General features: G+C 39.4%; 3 protein-coding genes across 3 annotated transcripts in view; 2 read left to right on the top strand and 1 right to left on the bottom strand.

Moving 5' to 3' along the window:
• LOC105233047 (small conductance calcium-activated potassium channel protein) overlaps positions 1–21,941 on the top strand; it is a 334,439-nt gene that overhangs the window by 202,029 nt on the left and 110,469 nt on the right. The gene's annotated exons all lie outside the window — the stretch shown is intronic.
• LOC125778197 (uncharacterized) lies at positions 4,902–5,482 on the top strand. The gene is made up of 3 exons (XM_049454779.1): positions 4,902–4,921; positions 5,032–5,162; positions 5,265–5,482. Exons 1-3 carry the CDS (start codon positions 4,902–4,904, stop codon positions 5,480–5,482), a joined length of 369 nt encoding a protein of 122 aa, XP_049310736.1.
• LOC125778196 (putative nuclease HARBI1) lies at positions 6,034–6,909 on the bottom strand. Its single transcript, XM_049454778.1, has 3 exons — positions 6,705–6,909; positions 6,550–6,652; positions 6,034–6,493 (listed from the first exon to the last, which is right to left on the bottom strand). The coding sequence occupies exons 1-3, from the start codon at positions 6,838–6,840 to the stop codon at positions 6,034–6,036; spliced, it is 699 nt and encodes a 232-aa protein (XP_049310735.1). The 5' UTR covers positions 6,841–6,909.

The raw sequence follows: 21,941 nt of genomic DNA, 5'->3' as shown, positions 1-21,941 counted from the left end.
CAACACGCACAACCACAAATGACGCTACAACCACTGCAGCACATGTCAAGGGTACATATGATCGACATCATTTAGCGTCCACAATGTATCGCTTCATCTGCAGTGAATTCGGCTCAACGCACTTTGCATCAGTCGCCGCCTCCACGCTACATGCAACACTATCAAGTGCACAACGCCACAATCAACCCTCGCGCAGGTTGCCAACCGGCCGCTGCGCTACGCTACGCGCTATGAAACACATCGCCAACTATTCATTTACGACCGCACATCGAGTACGAAATTCCTCGTCGACAATGGCACGGATTTCGGCAACTCCGCTTTCTCGTAAACTCAAAATAGTAACTCCTTTTCGACTGCAAGCTGCAAACGGCAGCAAAGTCGGAACCTACAGGGATAAGGCGCTCAACTCAGTCTCGCACGTTTAGGCTCCTATGCAACCGTCATAGTTCTAACCGAGAACTGCACAAATATCCAATCGGTCGCTTGTAGACCCTAACCCAGTCTCGCACGTTTAGGCTCCTATGCAACCGCCATAGCCCTAACCGAGAACTGCACAACAACCACTTAACCATACCAATTGACCAGTGACAACAGTACGCCGCACAGCCGTACTCTCACCGAGCAAATAAATTCGCAACAACCACTTAACCATACCAATTGGCTAGTGACAACAGTACGCCGCACAGCCGTACTCTTACCAAGCAAATGAATTCGCTACATACATCAACCAGTCTAACTGCACCAAGCACCCGGACTAGGATCTAATAAAGGAACTCAACCTTAAAAAAGTCCACCAGGACTTTATTTGGGGGAGTACTGTGGGCACTCAGATATGGCAACTCTGTTTTGTCAGTTATTCATTCTCTGTACATTCTTGGAATTTCAATTTCCACTGAATTCCTAATTCTTAGTTTTGAATTTTTAGAAGCGTCACTCTTTGTCTAGACGCCATAAAGAATAGAAGTACTTATTAAATAAATATTTGTAACGTTTTAATAATTGTGGTGTTTCATTCGCCACAAAAGTATCAATTTGATGCATATACTTTTATCTTTTTGGTAAAGGTTCAGGAGAGCGGCGTTTCCGAAAACGTGCACCTATTTTCACGGGAAATGACTTAATATTCGTGTTTTTAATTCCAATTTACGAATATATATGGCGCGTTATCTATTTTTCTGTTTTTTTGCAATAAAAACAATAAAAAATATTTCGATTTTGCACAATATTCACGTATTTTTGGCAGCTAACATTGTGCGTGCACTAAGGAATCGTAGTTATGATAATTTGGCCAATGTCCGAACATTTGTCATGAGTTCATCCTTCGTAAATTGATAAAGGGAAGATGGAATTGATATCGAACCACCGGAAGTATCAACCGAAATTGAACCATTTCCTATTTTTAGCGAAGACGAAGTAAAATGTCTTTGACAATGTCGAGGCTTATATCGAAAAGTGTGCGAACTTCATTTTCGTTCCAGTGATTAGCGTGTTTCAGCATTTGTAATTGCTGGCTTACTTCTCCAAAACTTGCACATGTTACCCATATACCATTCACAGTAAGCAATGACTCAAATAAAGTTGAACCGCGTGCATTAATCAATAGCAACCGAAGGTATAAACAATCGTCGTTTTTCGGGTGGATTGTGTAAATTCGTCCTAATGCATTAGTTGATAAGACACCTGGATGTCAATCTACTGGTTAGCCTTGCTTTCTGCGTAACTATTCGACGATGCATTCCATGTACAATATCAAGGTATTTTCGAATAGAGCAATGTTCTCACAAATACATCTCTGACGAAAGTTAAGAAAAAACTCGTCAATGTTAATTTTGTTGCTGGCGATGTTTCCACTGGTTATACTGTATTCTCTGGTTTGAAATACACTCTTTGGCCATTATCCAAATTAACTGCGAGACGCACAACAGTCGGAAAACGTTCATGAATTGCAAAAGTAAATATCCTACAAAGCGCTTTAGTGCAGTTCACGTATCGACCATATCGTTCAAGACCAATAACCGCCATGTTGCTTCCTTTGGCGTGTACTTACAAACGTATTTTATCGATTATACCAAACTGCAATACTCAACATTGATATGAGTTTTGAATGTGAATTAGACAACAGTGGCGAATATGGTACGATCCATGTGTTGTCAACTTCGATACTCACGCCTCTAAATTGAATGCTAAATGTTCTGTTATCTGGTGAGCGACGCCGATAGAGTGGATATCCATCATTTCTAGTTTGTGTTTCCGAAAGAAAAGTACGTGGATACTGTTTTGTGCATTTATTGACAGACATTCAAACCGAAGTGAGGTTGTGGTGTCCGCAAGGTCCATGAACCTTATTGGTTTTCATCACTTCGTATAATACTGGATTTTTCTTTGCATTAGGAATTGCCGCATTATTGAATGATTTCATCAATTTGATCTGGTGTAACCACCTTCCACCATCCAAAGAAGAATGTGTGCGTACGGCAAACTTCTCTTTTGGCACTCAACAGAGTACATCTAGCATCTAACAGCACCATATATACGTTGCTTCAAGATAATGTCCATCGAAGCTGTTGCTTGAAAAGTCTTGCTATGACATCGTGACGATCGCTTTCTGATTGATCGCGACCCTTAATACCGCACGTATATCATCGCATCCTGGGAGTACTTGGGCTTGGGCCCACCGCAGAAACCATCCCTGAACCTCAACGAACATTTAAAAAAAAGAATTATCACATTTCGTTCAGTCGTATAAAAGTTATGAGCGTACTACATACATTTTGGCGATTAATTTTTTTTTATATAGAAGATAGATTTATTTTCTTCATATTTTTTTCGGAAAATTTTCCAGAATTTTCTTAAGTATTCTCCTTGTTTGGGCGGAGACCTGTCCGAATTGGTGCTAATCAACGAAATCGGTCGAGGCGTTCTCCAGTTATAAGCGTAGTAACTAACATCACTTTCTTTTATATACATAGATAGATAGCTCTTATCTCTTCTGCATTCTACTTCTCCACTCAAACATTCTGGCAACTGCGAATATCGCTGTCTATTCCGTTCTCACGACAGTCGGGTCTATGTAACCGGAACGGACCTGGATTTTTATCCGGCCAAGGACTGTCAACTCAGTAGAACTCTGCCGCTACAACTACAACAACATCGCTGTCTAGTAATACATCGTTGATTCCATTGTATTTAAGTATCTAATTTTTCGTTTCTTTGCCCTGCACGATTAGACATACGAGTATTTACCATACCAAACACATATCATTTATGTTTTTCATTTCGTCATTAAGGATGCTGCCTATCCTTCTCTTACTGGAGTAAATTTCATCCGTTTTCCTGATACGCAGTTTCCGATGCGTCTCTTAAATTAGAAGTGCTTTGAAATTCCTTTATTGGTTGTTGTTGTTGTTTTAACGGTATATCTAATCCCCGTGAGGATGGTAAGGGTCGTTTGCGTTGTCGTCGAGGTCATCTAGCGGGAGGTCCAGGAAACATGCTGTTTCGACGGGGTCGGACCAAAAGGAGGAGGGTGTTGGATGAGTAGAGTTTGAGGGACATGTAAAGAGGTGGCCAGTTTCATGCGGAGACTCGTTGCATGCAGGACATACGTTGGGTATGTCAGGGTCAATTCTGGATAAGTAGGAGTTTAACCTGCTACAATATCCAGAACGAAGTACCGCTAGGGCCGCTCGCATTTCTCGGGGCATCCGGAGCTCTTCGTCTGCGATAGGCGGTGATTTGACTCCAAGAACGCCATTCACGGAAAGGGAGTCGGTGAAGGTGTTGATGGCTGGAAAGACCTTTTGATGCTCCTAGGAGGCGGTTCCGCTCCAATCAGATGGCTACAAAGGTGATTCCTTCGGAAACATCCTAACAGGAACTGCCTGGAGAGGAGTTCATTATGCTTCTTTACAGGAAGCATAAGCGTCTCACTGTGGAGGTGTTCTATGGCAGACATCAAAAAGCATCCCGTCGTGGTCCGGAGTGCAGTATTCTGGCAGGTCTGAAGTTTCCTCATCTGCGGAATTTTTACGCCATCGACTGCAATATTAAGTTGCAGTCTATACTCCTTCGTCATAGTTTGACATCTCGCTCATTACTATGCATTGTGAAATAACGCCATCGAGTCAGTTTGCTTTTTTCGTGTTATTAAAAATAAATATTGTGGTTAATATAAGTAGCAATAAAGTACTAAGCTGTAGATTTACATAAGTGACGGTTCCTTCCAAAATGGAAATCGGGGACAGCAATTCATCAGGTGGGTACATTTCTTAAAAATGATTTCTCATACTAAGCGCCTTTTTGTACGCAGATGCGCCAGCGAACAAAAAACAAAAAGTTTCGGATGTTTGGAAGCATTTCCAACTAAATGCTGACAAAAAATATGCAAAATGCATTAAGTGCCAAAAATTATATAAAACTAGTGGAAATACATCCAACTTAATGGACCACCTTATACTATGTTCAGACCGACACTTAATCACACGATTTCGGCTGCTGAATGAATTATCCCACTAATCTTAAAAATTTATCAAGATTTCGCCATACAAAAATGACAGTTCCAAATCACTTCATTGAAATGATTTGAAACTGATCCTCACTAAATCTGTCCGTGCGACTCTGATTTTGCGCAATCTACTTGTCAGCACTGGAAAAATACTAGTCAGCACTGGAAAACTGTTATTATCAAAGCTGATATATACACTACAAAAATTGTAAACAAACAGTTTTTGTTGATTTGTAATGCGACAAAATAAAATAAATATCGAAATAACGCAAAAAAAAAAAGAGTTATTTGGAGTGAGGCTGCCGAGGCCTACTAAATAGAGGTATGGCAGCAAAAAATACCCGAGCTGCGGTCAAACAGGAAAAATAACCACATTTATGAGGAGATGTCATGCATAATGCTTTTGGCTGGACATGAGTATACGTCCACCGAAATAAAAATAAAGATGCACAATTTTACAAACAAATACAGGTAAGTAATAAATTATGAGGTAAACATATAAATTAAATATTTTTTTTTATTTTTAGACAAGAAAAGCAGAAAATTGGCCCATCGGGTGGCTCCCCTAGTCAGTGGAAGTATTATGAGGCGGTCCACCAAACACTAGGCGGTTTTAAAAGTTTTTGTCCCGCCGAACTTGTGGAAGACAGTATTATGGGTAAGTTTTAAGCGCATTGGAGTAGATTCAAATATTCATAATAAAATAAAAAACTTTTATGAAATGTTTCTTTACACTTTTATTTGTTTCTTCTATTTTCAGTTGACATGGACATGGAGCCAATTTACATTGAGGCCGATGCAGAAGCAGAGTCGCCGCTCTCAAGCCCAGGCGATGGACCTTCAACGTCGCGTGGTTGCGCTCGGCCATCGTCAAGCGATGCTTTAAGAAAGAAAAAACCAACAATAATGGAAGAAATAAAGGAAGATTTATTTAAGGCGACTAAGGCGACAAGAATACATAAGCGATTCAAGAAGTGAAGGACGCTTTCATCGACTTCCTTCGTCGCCAAAAATAGGTTTAAAAATTTCTTTAAGTTTTGGTTTAAGATATAAGGTAACTAATGAAATGAAAATGAATTTAAATATGTTAATGAATTGACATTTTTTTTTAAGTTTTAGTTTTAAGATGTACATATAAATGAAGACTGAAAAATGAAATTAATTATGTTAATGAATAGAAAATTTGTTTTTAAGTTTTAGTTTTAAGATGTACATATAAATGAAGACTGAAAAATGAAATTAATTATGTTAATGAATAGAAAATTTGTTTTTAAGTTTTAGTTTTAAGATGTACATATAAATGAAGACTGAAAAATGAAATTAAATATAAAATACATATTAAATATAAAATTCATAAAATATATAAATATCTGTTTTTTTGTACAGGAATTGAATTATGGATCGGTTGAGATTTAATAATATTTCAAAGTTGAATGCAATAACTCACCGAAATATGAAACGAACGCTTGTCTTATTTCCTCTGCTCTTGGGTTAACATTTCCACGAATATTAGAGACGTTTTCTGGCAACTACCGAGCTTCTTTTTCGATTTGTTGTGCTGCAATCCACTTTTCATTAATTTCATCATTTTCCTCATTTAAAAAGTTATGCAAAACACAGCACGCTTTTATGACAATTTTCGTGTTGGCTATGTGGTTATCCAATCCTTTTCCAACCCGTCTAAACCTTCCCTTTAAATGACCGAAAGCATTCTCCACCACTCTTCGGCATTTCGAGAGTACATAGTTGAATTTTTTTTTATCCAATGATTGGTTTACACAAAACGGGTACGGTTTCATCAAATGTTCATCAAATTTGAACGCAGAATCGCCCAACAAAACGACTGGAACATTAATTGACGATATTTGTCTACTCATGTCTTTAAATATAGTAGATTGTACCAACTCTTTTTTTAAAGATGAACACTCAAATATTGAAGAGTCATTACAACGGCCTGGACTACCAACGTTGATGTATATAAAGCGACACCTATAACATTAAAGAAATACATTAGCTGTTTAAAAGAGCTTCATGAAAAAACTTACCTTGCATCTACTAAAGCCAAAAGAACTGTGGAATACCAGCCTTTGTAATTGTAGTAGTCAACAGCATCTTCTGCAGCTGGGCGCACTTCTATATGACAACCATCTAAAACTTAAAAATATATAAAAACTCCAATGTAAAAAATTTAACTTGTTACCTATAGCTCCTAACACTTGAGGGAAACCCAATGACTCAAAACCCTTTATATACTCGCGCAATTGAATTTCGTTCATTGGGAATTTCTTTAAATACAAAGGCCACAAACATCGCCAGACTTCATGACAGAAATCCATTAGAATGGAGCAGACAGTGCTTTTACCAACTCCGAACAGATTTCCAATTGTGCGGTATTCTGCAGAAGAGTCAAAAGCATATAAAGCAATAGCAACGCGTATTTCTAATTGAATTGCTTTCCGGTAGTTAGGGTTTTTCTTCTCCAAGCTTTCAACATAATACACAATTTACTCAAAGACTTGCGCTTCATTCGAAAGTTGCTTTTAAAAAATGCATCTGAATTCACCTGGCATTTGACTTCCCAAATATTTGGCCGAGACTGAATTGCTCCATATAGCCTACATATTTTTAGTGCTACGTGTTCATATAGCAAACGTTTCATTGCTAAGTGATTAGAATCAAACAATTCCCAAATTATTTCCATTGAGCGGAGATAATTTAGAAAAAAAAAGACAATTTTTATAACAAGGTACGTATAAATCACTAACGGCAGTAAGAACACTGTTGGGTTATGAAATGATTAAATGTAATCTAATCTTTGAAATTTTCGGTATGAACATAGTATTAAGCGTGCTCATCCTCTGCACGCCGAGCAGGCGAAGCCCGGCGGCACATTGAAGAATTTTTTTAAAAAACAGACATTGATTTGGCGTTGGCAAGAATGGTTGCTATAGATGTACAACCATTTCGTATTGTCGAAGATCAAGGATTTAGAGAGCTCATTCGGTGTCTTGATCCGCGATATGAACTACCATCTCGAAATACTATTCTGAATGTTTATATACAAAAGCTTTATGAAAATGGTAAAACTAAATTACAGGCCATTCTTAATGAAATTGAAAGCTGTGCTATAACCACTGATTGTTGGTCATCGAAGGCAAATGAAAGCTATTCATTGATGGCGATTTCAAAATACGATCGGCAGTTTTAACGACATCAAAGCTCGCTAATGAACTCAACCATTCAGCTGCAAACATTTCAGTATCGTTGCGTGAGTGCCTGCAAAAATGGAATATATTCCAAAAAGTCAACTACGTGGTTACAGACAACGCTGCATCAATGATTAAAGCCTGTGAACTGCTTCAGAAGAGGCATCTACCATGCTTTGCTCATTCCATCAATCTTGTAGTACAAGACCTTTTGTCTACTGAAAAAGTAAAAGCATTATTGTCAAATTGCAAACGCATTGTAGCATATTTCAAAAGCTGCACTATTGCATATGGAAAATTAAAGGAAGAACAGGGTAGTGAAAAACAGTATAGCCTGATTCAAGAAGTTTCAACAAGATGGAATAGCGCGTTTGCTATGGTTCAGCGGATTTTATTTATTAAGGATGCCATCTTTGCAGTGCTTTTAAGAACACCAAAAGCGCCACCAGTTCTAACAGCAGAGGAAATAGAGCAACTTCAAGACATATGTTTACTGTTGGAACCATTCAACACATATATAAGCATTTTATCGGGTAATAAATATGTGACGATTTGGCATATAATTCCCATTGCATGGGGATTGCACTCAACGTTAATGAAGCTTCAATCAAAATTGAAAACTTTCGTTGGATCGGAAGCACAGTTGTACTTGTGCGACAAAATTAAACAGAGGCTGTTTCCATATGAATCCAGAAGAGCTACTAGATTAGCCACCTTGCTGGATCCGAGATTTAAAAAAGAAGGGTTTCAGTCAGGTCAAAATGCGGCCCAAGCGTCTATGTTGCTGGAAAACGAATTGGTTGAAATCAACAGAATTGCAGCATCGTCATCGAATGACAACAGGGAGGAACCGTCGGCATCAAAAAGCGTTAAAATTCCACAAATTTATGAGTTTTTGACAGAGAAACTATCCAGCAAAGTCAAATCCAACAGAGCGGATGCTATCATCACACTACGCGAATACACTGAAAAACCCAATGAGCCGCTAGATGTAGACCCATTGGAATACTGGAAGGTAGCAATGACATTTTGTGTAACGCTTATATAAACAAACATTTATCTCAATTTCAGACTAGATGGACTGAAATGAAGTCAATGCAAATCATGGCATGCAAATATTTATGCATTCCGGCAACTTCAACGGAGTCTGAGCGTATGTTCAGCAAAGCTGGAGAATTAGTCTCGGACAGACGAACAAGACTGAAGGAAAAAAATGTAGATATGTTGTTATTTCAACATCAACAACATCAACAAAAATTACAAAATGTGCTAATATTGATCTTTTTAAAACCACTGAGTGGCTCTTTGATCTCCGTTTTAACGTAAACTTAAGCTTTCAACTTATGTTGTAAATTAATTTATTAATGTTTTTTTTTTATTATAAAAATAAATATGAGTTATTTTGTTCTTGGAAAGGCAGGTTTTTTGTAATGCAAAAGATTTTATTTTTCAAAATATTTTTTTTATGAACCTTTGAAGTACGATAGTACTATCGAATAGATAGTATCGATAGTTTTTTTTTTACTATCGATGAGTATTGATAGTTTTTTTTTAACTTTTGAAACTATCGATGGTGCGACTATCGATAGTTTGACACCTCTAGATGACACCACCCTGCGGAACCCCCTGCTTAATTCTTCTCAGTTTATATGTTTCACCTCGAAATAGTACAGATGATTGACGACCGCTCAGGTAGTGGTCCACCTCTTCAGTCCTAGAGGAAGCGTTGTTGTCTCAATGTCCAGCAGTAGCGTTGTGTGGTTGACTGTGTCAAAAGCTTTTGACAAGTTCAACGCTACGAGGATCGTTCCTCACAGGGTTTTTTGGTGAGGTCACCAACTATCTGAGCGTTTATGATGCTAAGTGCTGTGGTGGTGCTGTGCACTTTTCGGAATCCATGCTGGTGACTGGCTAGGCTCAGGTGGTGAATGAAGGTCGGGAGTAGCAAGGCCTCAAATGTCTTGACTACTGGGGAGAAAAGAGTTATCGGGCGATAAGATTCCCCTTTGTTGACGGGTTTCCCAGGATTCCGTAGTGGGACCACTCTGCCGATTTTCCACACATCGGGTATTTGAAGAGTGATCAGTGACAAGTTGAGGGCCTTGGTGAGGTAACTTACTCCCGTCGAGCCTAGATGCTTTAACATTAGCATGTTGATTACATCAGGGCCAATGGATTTGGAGGATTTTGCTTTGTTGATGACACTCTGAACCTCTTCATCGGTGAAAGTAAGTGGCGCGCACTTGTTTGGCATTTTGCGTAGCCCTCGGTTAACACATCTCTTGGCTTGTCTACCGAAGGGTGCAGTGTAAACTGCCGGCTAAAATAGCTCGCGCACATCTTCGGGTCCGAAGAGGCATGACCATTGAATTGAACTTCAACTCGGTCGTCATGTCTCTTCGGATTAGACAAAGCTTTGACAGTAGCTCAAAGCTTATTCGCACCGATGGAGAGGTTGCAGGTCTTCGGGTACTCTATCCATTTCATCCGCTTATGATGGTTTACTATATGCCGAATCTCCAAATTGAGATCCCTTATTCGGGGATCCCCGGGATCGGCATGGCGTAAGATGTTGCGCTCATTAGATAAAACGACTGCTTCGGCTGGGAAATTAGCTTTGTTAAAGTTAATGAGGGGACGGTTGTCCACAGAAACGAAATCAGGAGGCTTCTCGATCGAGATAATTATGGGCAGATCTTCTGATGCGAGAGTTAGCATAGGTCGCCAGGTTATGCTATTTATAAGACCACCACTCTTCTTCTTCTTTACTGGCGTAGACACCGCTTACGCGATTATAGCCGAGTCAACAACAGCGCGCCAGACGTTTCTTCTCTTCGGTACGTGGCGCCAATTGGATATTCCAAGCGAAGCCAGGTCCTTCTCCACTTGGTCTTTCCAACGGAGTGGAGGTCTTCTCTGCTTCCCGCGGTGGGTACTGCGTCGAGTACTTTCAGAGCTGGAGTGTTTTCATCCATCCATCCATAAGACCACCACTAGCAATGGTAATATAAGGCGAGCTATTACATGTGACCATAACTCTGGTGGGGGCTTCGTCAGAGTGGTAGCTATGTTGCCTCTTTGAGCTCCTGACCGTGGAGGTCCTCTGTTGACTACTCAGGAGGATACGGAGCAACCCTGCTGCAAGGCGTTGCTTCAGTGACGACAAACATAAATTAGTACTCACCGATCCAAACGGGGTTAGATCGCCGAAGAAACAGCCGTTGGTCGGATAAAATCCGAGTCAATTCCGGTGCGTAGAACCGGCTGTCGTGGGAATCAATTCCTTTCTTGGTTCGTTACTGGTTCAGCCTCTCTGTTGGGAATTGTGTACACTTCTGGCGATTCGCTGATATGTTCCATTACTACCAAAACATGTCCATTTCTCCATTTAATGGCAGGAGATGGACCATCTACATCCAACCCAATTCGCTCAAATAGCATATCCGAATGGTACTGCATCATCTGTGCCCGACTTCTGGACCTAGACACTTTAGTTACACGACACACCATATATGGCCATCCTTTCCGATGGACGATGGCCAGCCCAATCAAACCTTCGTTTTAATTAATCTAAATGTTGTTGTGATTCGCAAGGTCTTTTAACTTCTGGAACAATCATAAGTGCTCAAATTTACATACTCGAAGGAAGCAGCCACACTACTTTTAAACTACATCGCTCTGTCCAATATACTTTTCCGACTAACTTTCTGCAGCTATTTTATCAATCGTGGTACATTTGATCATTTAAGCTTGGAGCACTATTGCGGCCTACTGATCGCAGCTTGTGATTCACTATGAAGTCGCAATTGCTTTGATATCTACGATATTTGCGTCGACATCTGCCATCTTACAGCAGCCAAAATCATGTTTATGTCTAGAGTGCTAAAAGAGATTGAATCTCTTTCTTTTTTCTATCTTCGGTGTCTCTTCCTCTAATCGATGTTTTTACTTCCCACGCTTTCTTTGGGAACTTATTTGACAATCCCACTTCCAATTAAAAGGTTTTTTTTTGACAACTGTCACAAAATTTGCGATGAACACGGCTGATGGCACAAAATGGAATCGCCGATAAATTGCTAAAACCAATGCTGCAAGACGGGTATCTCTTAGGAAACGTGCAAGCTGCCTGCTATTAAATTATTTGATACCTTTGTTCAGAAAGTGGGACAAAAGTTGCGAATCGACATTTGATTTTCGATGGTCTTCTCGTTCTAACCAATAGTAAATATAGCACGCTGTCTTGTTCTGAGTTATGGCATACATTTGTTATCAAATCTCTTTACAGTCTGTTAAGGGTAACAAATACTTTTGCTAGCGCTAGCTTACCTATGTGTTATACATAACAAAAAGTATTTGTTACCCAAATTTCTGTTAGTGTTATTGTTAGCAGTTTGTTACCTTTAACATATAAACATGTTAGCTATAACAAGCATATCTGTTACCTTGATATTTTATTATAATTGATACCCATTCAAATTCAATTAACTGTTTTGTCATTTTACCGTAAATATACACACAAAACGCAGGTATAGGTATAACTATAAAACAATAACAATATTAAATTTATTTCTATTACTTTTGGCCCTTGGTACTACTGTGAAATCTTTGTAAGTCGTGTAATACTTTTCTTAACATTCTTGTTTCCTACACACATCTAAAACCCATTTGCCATCGCAGCCAAAATAACGCCGACCATTAAGACCACATCTTTTCGTTGTAGCGGATCTTAGAGATGAATTTTAAATTTCAGTAAATTATTTTATTTTTTTATTTTTTACTCTGTTAAATTTTTTCATTTGCAATAACTTACCGCACAATTATCCACACGCGCACGATATGCTGGTACAATTCCGGTCATATATCGATTTCACCCTTTTGTTAAACAGTGACCCAGCGATGTCTTGTCCTTCAACGTTTATTAAATGCTGTTCGAATAGCACCTCAAAGCATTTATCACAAAACCATCGTTTAGTGTAAAAAAAAAAAACAATGTTATATTAGTAAAATTCGTTAGTTGAAAGCTATTTGTGAGAACCTCAGTAGTTTCCAACGCTCCATCTCGATGTGATAGCTGATATTGCAAGGTTTTTCTTTCATCATGCACAGTTTCAAAGGCAGCGGTTTGACTAAACGTATAACCACTAAGCAGCTGCAACTGTAAACAAGTAATTTCATAATTTTATTAAGATTCTTTTATATAACTTTATTATTATAATAATGTATGTACCTCTGCGAATTGTAGGCATCTTGCCAGTTGGGTGGTGTTGATTGGGCACTGCCCCAGCAGGATGTCGGGTGCCGCATGAGTGCAGCAATCAAGAGCTACCTCCTAATCCAGGGTGTTATGCGGCTCCTGTGCCTATTGGATGATTTGCAGCCAGGGGGTAAATTCGGCTGTATTCTAACAGAGCCTTCCCAACACCGGCCAGAATTGGGATGTAACGGTGGCCTTACCGCGTAATAGGGATCTGACGCGGTGGACCTTTGAGTTCCCCTTAACACACATAGACCCGACAGCTCACCTCGTTGAGCCATGGCTCGTACGAACAAGATGGACAATAAAAACATATACAAAAACGTAGCCGGAACCAAGCAAAGACCATAGTTTCCTAGAGGATGATGACATGCCCTCATGCAGCGGCGATCAGCAGGCGACATCTACTGCACCTGCGAATAACACTGCGTATCCCTCCGCAACTCCCCAAAGCAGGACCAGCTCAGGGGAGTCGCAACGAAATTGCGCAACACGAGGCGCTGGCAGAAGGAAGAGGAAGACTGAAAGAGGAGCAGCGGTGCTCGGAGAATTATTCTCGGGCAGCTGAGGGACAGCGCGGATATGCGGATGCATTGAAAAGCATACGGATGGCTGTGCTGCCTCTGAACTACCCGACGGAGACTCTTGGAGCTGAGGAGCTTACCGCCTTGCAAGATCTCCTCATGGAAGAGGATATGAGGTCAGCGTAGCCTTCCATGGGGTTTACTTCAAGGGTGGGTTCATGCAGGTCGGCTGCAAAGATGAAGCTAGCGTCAACTGGCTACGGGAGATCGCTCCCAAGTTAGTGGGCTGGGAAAGCCCAAGCGAGTGGTCGACAGCAAATTGGAGGGTTCCGGGTGGAGGTTTAATTTGTGTGTGGCCGACGAGTAATACAAATTCATCCATAATGAGGGCTTCCGTCTGAGCTATCGGTTTAGCACGGTAGTCATGAGGCCCTACAAGCCGAAAGCTATCGATAAGGAAGGCGAGAAGATGCAGGTAGACGAGGATGCCACTCGTCCCAGTACCAGTTTGGCCAAGCAGGTTGCAACTGCGGAGACCACAGCGGAAGTCTCTCCGACGGTGGAAGACGAGGTGCTACCCTCTACGCAAGAGCTTCTAGAGGGACTTCAGGACCTAGTTGGTAATGCGAGGGACGGGGCAGATGAGGACCAGTTTCCTCATTGAACCGATCCTATAATACTCGCAGGTATGGAAGGTTCCCAGGTGAACCTGCATCACGCGGCGTCGGAATCCGCTGTAATCGCGAGCAGGTTCTCGGCAAACAACCCGGGTGTCCTGTTAATACATAAGCCATGGGTCCACAGAGTAGAGGTCAGGGAAGCAGCATGTCAAAGCCACAAAGGCACTGATGGTGTGCAATCGACTGGCTGGTAAATCCTGGGGATGTAAACCAAGGATTATCAGATGGTTGTACACTATGGTAGTCCGATCAATTATCACTTATGGAGCGATGGCTTGGGCTCCGAAAGCATCGCAGTCGCCGGTAGGACTTCAACTATAGAAGCTGCAGAGACTAGCCTGTGTCTGTATGACGGGAGCTATGCGCACATGTCTGACAGCGGCACTTGAAATCTTGCTGGAACTCACCCCGCTACACCTAGTAATTGGTCAAGTCGCCAAACACGCTCTGCTCCAAATGACAGCAGAGGGGACTGGCAAAGGAAAGGTAATCTCTTCCCAACGGATGGAAGAGCTAAGTGGCGTCATACCACTGCCTTTTCTCCCTAGGGATAGCATTACCAAAAAGGTAATAACATTACTTTCAATACATGGGCTAAAAGTGATTGTAATAAAACTAATGCATTTGCAAAACACCTAGCTGAAACCTTTCGTTCAAACGAGGATAATGAAATTAAAAAGCTTATAGTTAAGAAAGCAGCTGGATTCGAATTAAATACAGCTGAAATGTTAAAGCAGTTACCATACAAATGTTTACGGAAGCTCACCTATCTTTTCAATACAGCAATCCGTCTGACACATTTTCCAAGCCTTTGGAAAGTTGCTTAAGCTGTTATGGTTCCTAAGCCAGGAGAGGATTCTCACGTAGTCTCGTCATATAGACCGATTTCACTACTTCCACAAATCTCAAAACTTTTTGAAAAATTAATTTACCTAAGATTAAAATCTATAATCGACGAAAAGCCGTTAATTCCATCGCATCAGTTCGGTTTTAGAAACAAGCAATCAACAATAGAACAAATTCACAGAATAACATCAGAAATAGAAAAATCTCTGGAGGAGGGAAACCTGCAACATGCAATCAACTCTGTCGTAAGTTTGACAAAAAAATGGAAAATAAAACTAAACGGTGACAAATCGGTTCAATTAAATTTTACAAACAAAAGAATCACTTATCAACCCATAAAATTCTAGATGTCTGCGTACCATATGCAAATACAGCTAAATACATATCTTGGCATCACGTTCGATGCTAAATGACGTTGGAAAGAGCATATTAAAATAAAAAGGATTGAACTTAATCTGAAACTGTCGAAAATAAAATAGCTAATTAGGCGAAGGCCCTTTCCATACACAACAAATTACTTCTTTATGAACAAATAATCAATACCGGTTATATGTACGTAACTGCGGAATGTGCCAATGATAGCAGTATTAATATTATACAACGTTTTCTAAACAAGGCGCTAAGAGGCATTGTTTATGCTCCTTGGTACTGCAGAAATGCTGATATTCATCGAGACATAAGGATGACTATAATAAATAAAAAAAAATATAAATAAGGAGTCAGGCAGATGCCCACTACAAAAGTCTTAATGTACATATGAACAAGGAGGCGAGAAATCTTCTTTTAAACACATGCCTCTCTAGTCGATTATATCGAAAAATCCACATAGTTTAGTTGGAAAATAAGATATAAAGGAATTAATTATATACCACATATGTATGAATATTACCATTAAGTTCTATGTAATTTGTGTTTAAGTTATTCAAATCAAACTGCTCGTTAATTTTTGAAACTAGTTGTAGTGATATCAAACATTGTTAAAGTTTTAAAAGTGTTGGTAATAAAAAAAAGTGAGCTGTCTGTTGACAGCTGGCAGATGTGAAACATCGAAATTATTTTATACAAGTAATAGGTTAAAAAGTACAGATTATGACAGGAAGTAAATATGGTACACAATGAAAGAATACAATATTATGCATTTTTTCCAGAAAATGATGACAGATAATTTATTTAATAAACATTTATCTTCTTTATATACAAAATTGTATCTAAATATTTGTTTAAAAACCCGTCAATTCAGTGGCTTCCGTAATAGTTACATTCGAAGTTGCCTCTGACGGTATTACTGTGACAATTGGTCCATGATACCTGAAGTACATGTGTTACAAAAGTATTAGACATCACATTATCAAGATATCTAATAAATACAGCATCTATTGTTGTTCCATATCTTGTAGTACATTCTCTTGGATTGTTGTTTCTTTCCAACTAAAATTCTTCTTGGAAGAACGATATTAATGGCATATACCTATGTACATATGTACATATGTAGATATGATTGTCGCCGTGGCGATACAGGCCGAGGTTACGATCACCACGCTATATTATTATTATTATGGAATATATGGGCGATACGCAGTCTATATGTAGCAGAGAACGTAAAATAAAGAGAAGGATTAGGGATATTTCACTTTTGGGATACTTACTGTTTTGGATGAGCGTGTTCCACCACATTTAACATCAGGGGACACGAAAATAGCAGAATTGAGCATTTTCAGTGATAAATGAGAAAAGTTATGCTATTTCCGATGTTAAGGAATGTACGCTTACAGATTCGCATATTTACAATGCGCAAACGACTCTGCATATAATTTATATCCATACTCGCCAGGCAGTTTAGACCCTTACTTTTAAAATTACAAATTCTAATTTAATTCTTAATTTTGGCTGTTGAAATTTTTATTTCTGTAGCTGAGCAGCTTAAGATCGCAACGCTTAAAACTCTCTTGCCTTTTATGACTCGGCTAATTCCGCTCGTTCGCGGATTGCGCCCCTCGCGTCGGTTGGGCGGGAGGAGGGCAATCGTTGGGTATTATTATATGTATGTATATTTTCTGTACACTTTATGTCAAAGCACACAAGCATGCACGTACAAATTGAACTATTTCATTACGAATTCCTTAGCATCTTTGGAAATATATAAAAAATTCATGCATGCATTATTACCTAAATATTTAATTAATGTAGGTTTAATAAGTTATATATTTATTTGCTGGGCATTATAGTATGTTTGATGGCGTATTAAAAAACCAAGCGGTCGCGCATATTTACGTACATATGTGTGTATGTAATTGTGTGTGCATGTAAGCAAATATGACAGACCATACGTATAATATTTGTAAATTTATCTACACACAACATTGTATGTAAATGTGTACACTTATTGCTACATGCGAAATCTCCGTTGACACGGGCAACCAATGGCTGAAGCTTACGTTTTGTCGAAGAGTCAATGTGTCGAAGAGTCAATGTGTCGAAGAACTGACGCGACGATAAAGCGTCACAACATTGTGTTGTTGATAGAAAATCCGAGCTATGCCGAAAACACAAACGAACGATCGCCAATCGGCACTGCTTCCCTTGCCGCAGCGTTAATATGTATGTTTGTGTATGAGCTAGCATTCATATCGACACACATTTTTGCAAGCGATAGCCAAGCGGCACTCAAAGCGATCTCTTCGTACGAGATAAAATCACTATTGGTGCATGAGTGTATAGAACGACTTAATAGTCTATCTGAATATAACCATTTACACCTTATTTGGGTTCCAGTTCACAGAGGTATAGCCGGGAATGAACTGGCTGATAAGCTAGCCCGCTCTGTAGCATCCACCAATGTGGTAGGACTGGAACCTTTCATAGCGGTTGGTCCCAACACCATAAAGGAGCTGCTCTGTAATGATGAAACAGTGGGTAGAGAGAAGCATTGGCAACAATTCCCAGGCATGCGTCATGCAAAGTTGCTAACGAATGGTTACAACCTCAAAAGGTTTAAATGCGTAATCAATCTCCGAAGGGAAAACTCTGGCTACTGGTCGCCTTCTACACTAGCCATTGCAAACTCAAGAAGCACTTATTTAACATGGGCCTAGCTTCTTGTGCAAATTTCCGGTTTGCGATTTGGAGTTTGAAACTCCAGAACACCTGCTAATAGTCTGTAGACGCAGAATTGTTTCCCAATAGGGATCACATCGCCTCAATAGCACCTAGACTAGTTGAGTCGAAGTGAGTTAGGAGAGGGCACAATAGACTCTAGGTCGCGGTGAAATCCTCATTTAAATATCTGCCTATCAATCTATGTACTAAGTGTGACTAACCTTAAGCAAATATCATGTGAAATCACGGCCAGCAATGTCCAGTTTTTTACTTCAATAATTTTTTCTTGGCTAGTTAATCTGCAAAAAAGAGCGTTTTATTTAGAAAAATTCGCCTTAATTTCTATATATAGTGTAAGCGATGGCAATTCTGTTGCCCAAAAAGTGTCAGATAAAATGAAGCAAGTAGCAGAAACCAAAAGGGCACAGTCAAAAAGCAACCGTCAGCGAGTGAACAACATAATACCATGTTCAGACCGACACCTAATCACACGATTTCGGCTGTTGAATGGATTATCCCACTGATCTTAAAAATTTATTAAGATTTCGCCATACAAAAATGAAGTGCTGAATACAATACCGACGACAGACGACAAACGACATCTGTCAAATATTAAAATACACACATTTTATGGACACTGTTATTTTGACGACGACACGACTACACGACTGTAGGCCGACATTTTTCGTTCTCGCTAACTTCAATATTCTCCTATAAGGTATTAGTACGGTCACAACGAAATTGTGTACATGCAAAATGGACAACTGCGTTGTCTTGTGTACATGCCGGCCATTGTTATGTTGCTGCATTCTTACGAATGTTCATGTAGTAAGATGCACAACGCCATTTTCAGTTCACTGTCGTACTGTCGTGTCGTGTCGTAAGCATTGTAATCAGCATATCACAGTTCCAAATCACTTCATTGAAATGATTTGAAACTGATCCACACTAAATCTCTGATTTTACGCAATCTACTTGTCAGCACTGGAAATCTGTTACATTATGTTACAGCTGATTTAGACATTACAAAGGGAAAAAATGTAAAGAAACAATTTTTTTTTAAAGCAATGAATCTAATTTCACCTGAAAATCGACTTTACAAATGAAAAAATGCATCCATTATTTCTATTATATGGAAAATGTTAAAAAAAAGACGGCTTTTATTTCAAAATACTATATGACAATCTTTTCTTCTGATAAATATTAAGCGATGTGAATTCTTGAATGACAATAACAGCCGTTTTTTGATCTTTCTAACGGCAATGAGAACACTGTTGGGTTATGAAATGCTTAAATGTAATCTAATCTTTTAAATTTTCGGTCTGAACATGGTATAAAATAGCGAGTACGCAGTGTTTGAGAACGTTTTATAAAAATGCATAAAGTGTCATATTCTCATATATTTTAATAAAGTTTTATTGGGGGTATTCTCTTGCTTTTGCAAGATTGCAGATTGCAAAAATACTATACCGAAATATACAAGGGCACGAGAGCACCCATTACAGAATCTAGTGATATATGAACGGCTGATTCGTTAAATTTATTGTAAATGACTATTGTGCATGGCTATTGTGAATTGGCGCACCTTCTGCTTACATTTTTAACAAAAAAAAATGTAACAAATCTTTATAATTTAAAGAGAAATTATAAAATCTAATTAAAATTTACCTTCCTCAACAATTTAACGTCAAAATATGACTTTATGTAAAATGGCTACTAAAACAGGGCTGCAATTATATTTTTGTGTGACATTGCACGCAAATAAACATGGGTTTTGGTCTGACATATTTTACAGCCCTTGCAAATATTTTTCTGCGTGTGTTTGTTGTTGTGCCGTTGTAAATCTGCAATTCTCACACCGTTCACCGGGTTTTGCAAGAGCAAGAGAATACCCCTATTTTAATTGTTTGACTGTCAATTATAACGAGTGGACGCGAGGAAGGTGTTTTACAGTAGGTATAATTAAAATAATTATTCGTAATTAAAATATTCATCAAATATGAATATACTTGTTGAAACACCAAAATTTATCTAACTATTGCGTATTACCCAACTCGGTTATTAAATTTTCTTCTTGTAAAATTGTGTATCGAATTTTCTATTTTAACATATTAATATTTCGATAAGCTTTAAAGGCGATAGTTTTTCTCTTTCTTAAATCGAAAATTGCACAATATGTAACAGTGTTGGTAAACAGTTAGAAATGTTTCAATGTGTTTGTGCAATTTTTTACATCCGTCTTGCAAGGATGTATTTCCATGAGCAATATGGAGTCTTCACCGGAAATACATACAGCAATACAGTTCGTATACAATAACCTTTCAAGACGGAGATAATAGATAAGTTCTTCTTCTTTACTGCCGTAGGAACCGCTTTCGTGCTTAAAGCCGAGTTAACAACATCGCGCCACAACATGACTTAGCCAGCGTAGCCGCTGTCTTATAATTCGGTGAACTATGTCAACGTCGTCATATATCTCATACAGCTCATCGTTCCATCGAATGCGATATTCGCCGAGGCCATCGCGCAAAGGACTATAAATCTTTTGCAGAACTTTTCTCTCGATAACTCGCATCGTCGACTCATCCGTTGTTGACATCGTCCAGGCCTCTGCACCATATAGCAGGACGGGAATTATGAGTGACTTATAGAGTTTGGTTTTTGTTCGTCGAGAGAGGACTTTGCATCTCAATTGCCTACTTAGTCCGAAGTAGCAACTGTTGGCAAGAGTTATTTTGCGTTGGATTTCGTGGCTGATGTGGTTGTTGGTGTTCATGCTGGTTCCAAGATAGACGAAATTATATACCACTTCTAGGTAATGACTGCCAACAATGACATGGGTGTCTAGTCGCGAGTGGGACGACTGTTTGTTTGATGACAGGAGATATTTCGTCTTGCCCTCGTTCACCAGCAGACCCATTTATTTCGCTGCCTTATCCATTCTGGAGAAAGCATAACTAACGGCTAGGGTGTTAAGGTCAATGATATCAATATCATCAGCATACGCCAGCAGCTGTACACTTTTATAGAAGATTGTACCATCTCGGTTTAGTTCTGCAGCTCAAATTATTTTCTCCAGAAGTATATTGATAAAGTCACACGAAAGCGAGTTGCCTTGTCTGAAACCAATTTTGGTATAGAACGGCTCGGAGAGGTCCTTCCCGATCCTGACGGACCATTTGGTACAGCTCAGCGTCAGCTTACACAGCCGTATTCGTTTTGCGGGGATACCAAATTCAGACATCGCGGCATAAAGGCAACTTCTTTTCGTGCTGCCAAAAGCAACTTTGAAATCGACGAAAATGTGGTGCGTGTCGATTCTCTTTTCACGGGTGTTTTCCAAGATTTGGCGCATGGTGAATATATGGTCGGTTGTTGATTTTCCAGATTTAAAGCCACACTGATAAGGTCCAATCAGTTTGTTGATGGAGTGCTTTAATCTTTCACACAATACGCTCGATGTTGAGAAGGTTTATCCCACGGCAGTTGGCGCAGATTGTGGGGTCTCCCTTTTTATGTATTGGGCATAGCACACTTAAATTCCAATCGTTGGGCATGCTTTCATTCGACCATATTTTACAAAGAAGCCGATGCATGCTCCTTATCAGTTCTTCGCCGGCGTGTTTAAATAGTTTGGCCGGCAATTAATCGGCTCCGCCGCTTTGTTGTTCTTCAGACGGGTAATTGCTATTCGAACTTATTCATGGTTGGTTAATGGAACGTCCGCTCTATCGTCATCGATAAGGGAATCGAGTTCGCCTTCAACTTACGTTATACTTTTACTGCCATTCAGCAGGCTGGAGAAGTGTTCCCTCCATAATTTAAGTATGC

This window comes from Bactrocera dorsalis, chromosome 4 (genome assembly GCF_023373825.1).
Source record: "Bactrocera dorsalis isolate Fly_Bdor chromosome 4, ASM2337382v1, whole genome shotgun sequence".
NCBI classification, from domain to species: domain Eukaryota; kingdom Metazoa; phylum Arthropoda; class Insecta; order Diptera; family Tephritidae; genus Bactrocera; species Bactrocera dorsalis.
This window is presented reverse-complemented; position numbering and strand designations above follow the sequence as displayed.

Coding starts and splice junctions, on each gene's coding strand:
- LOC125778197 (XM_049454779.1), top strand. CDS start 4,902: ATGCTTTTGGCTGGACATGA. Junction 4,922..5,031: donor ATGCTTTTGGCTGGACATGA/GTATACGTCCAC, acceptor TTTTATTTTTAG/ACAAGAAAAGCAGAAAATTG. Junction 5,163..5,264: donor TGTGGAAGACAGTATTATGG/GTAAGTTTTAAG, acceptor TTCTATTTTCAG/TTGACATGGACATGGAGCCA.
- LOC125778196 (XM_049454778.1), bottom strand. CDS start 6,840: ATGGATTTCTGTCATGAAGTCTGGCGATGTTTGTGGCCTTTGTATTTA. Junction 6,653..6,704: donor TCAAGTGTTAGGAGCTATAG/GTAACAAGTTAA, acceptor TTTAAGTTTTAG/ATGGTTGTCATATAGAAGTG. Junction 6,494..6,549: donor TTGGCTTTAGTAGATGCAAG/GTAAGTTTTTTC, acceptor TTAATGTTATAG/GTGTCGCTTTATATACATCA.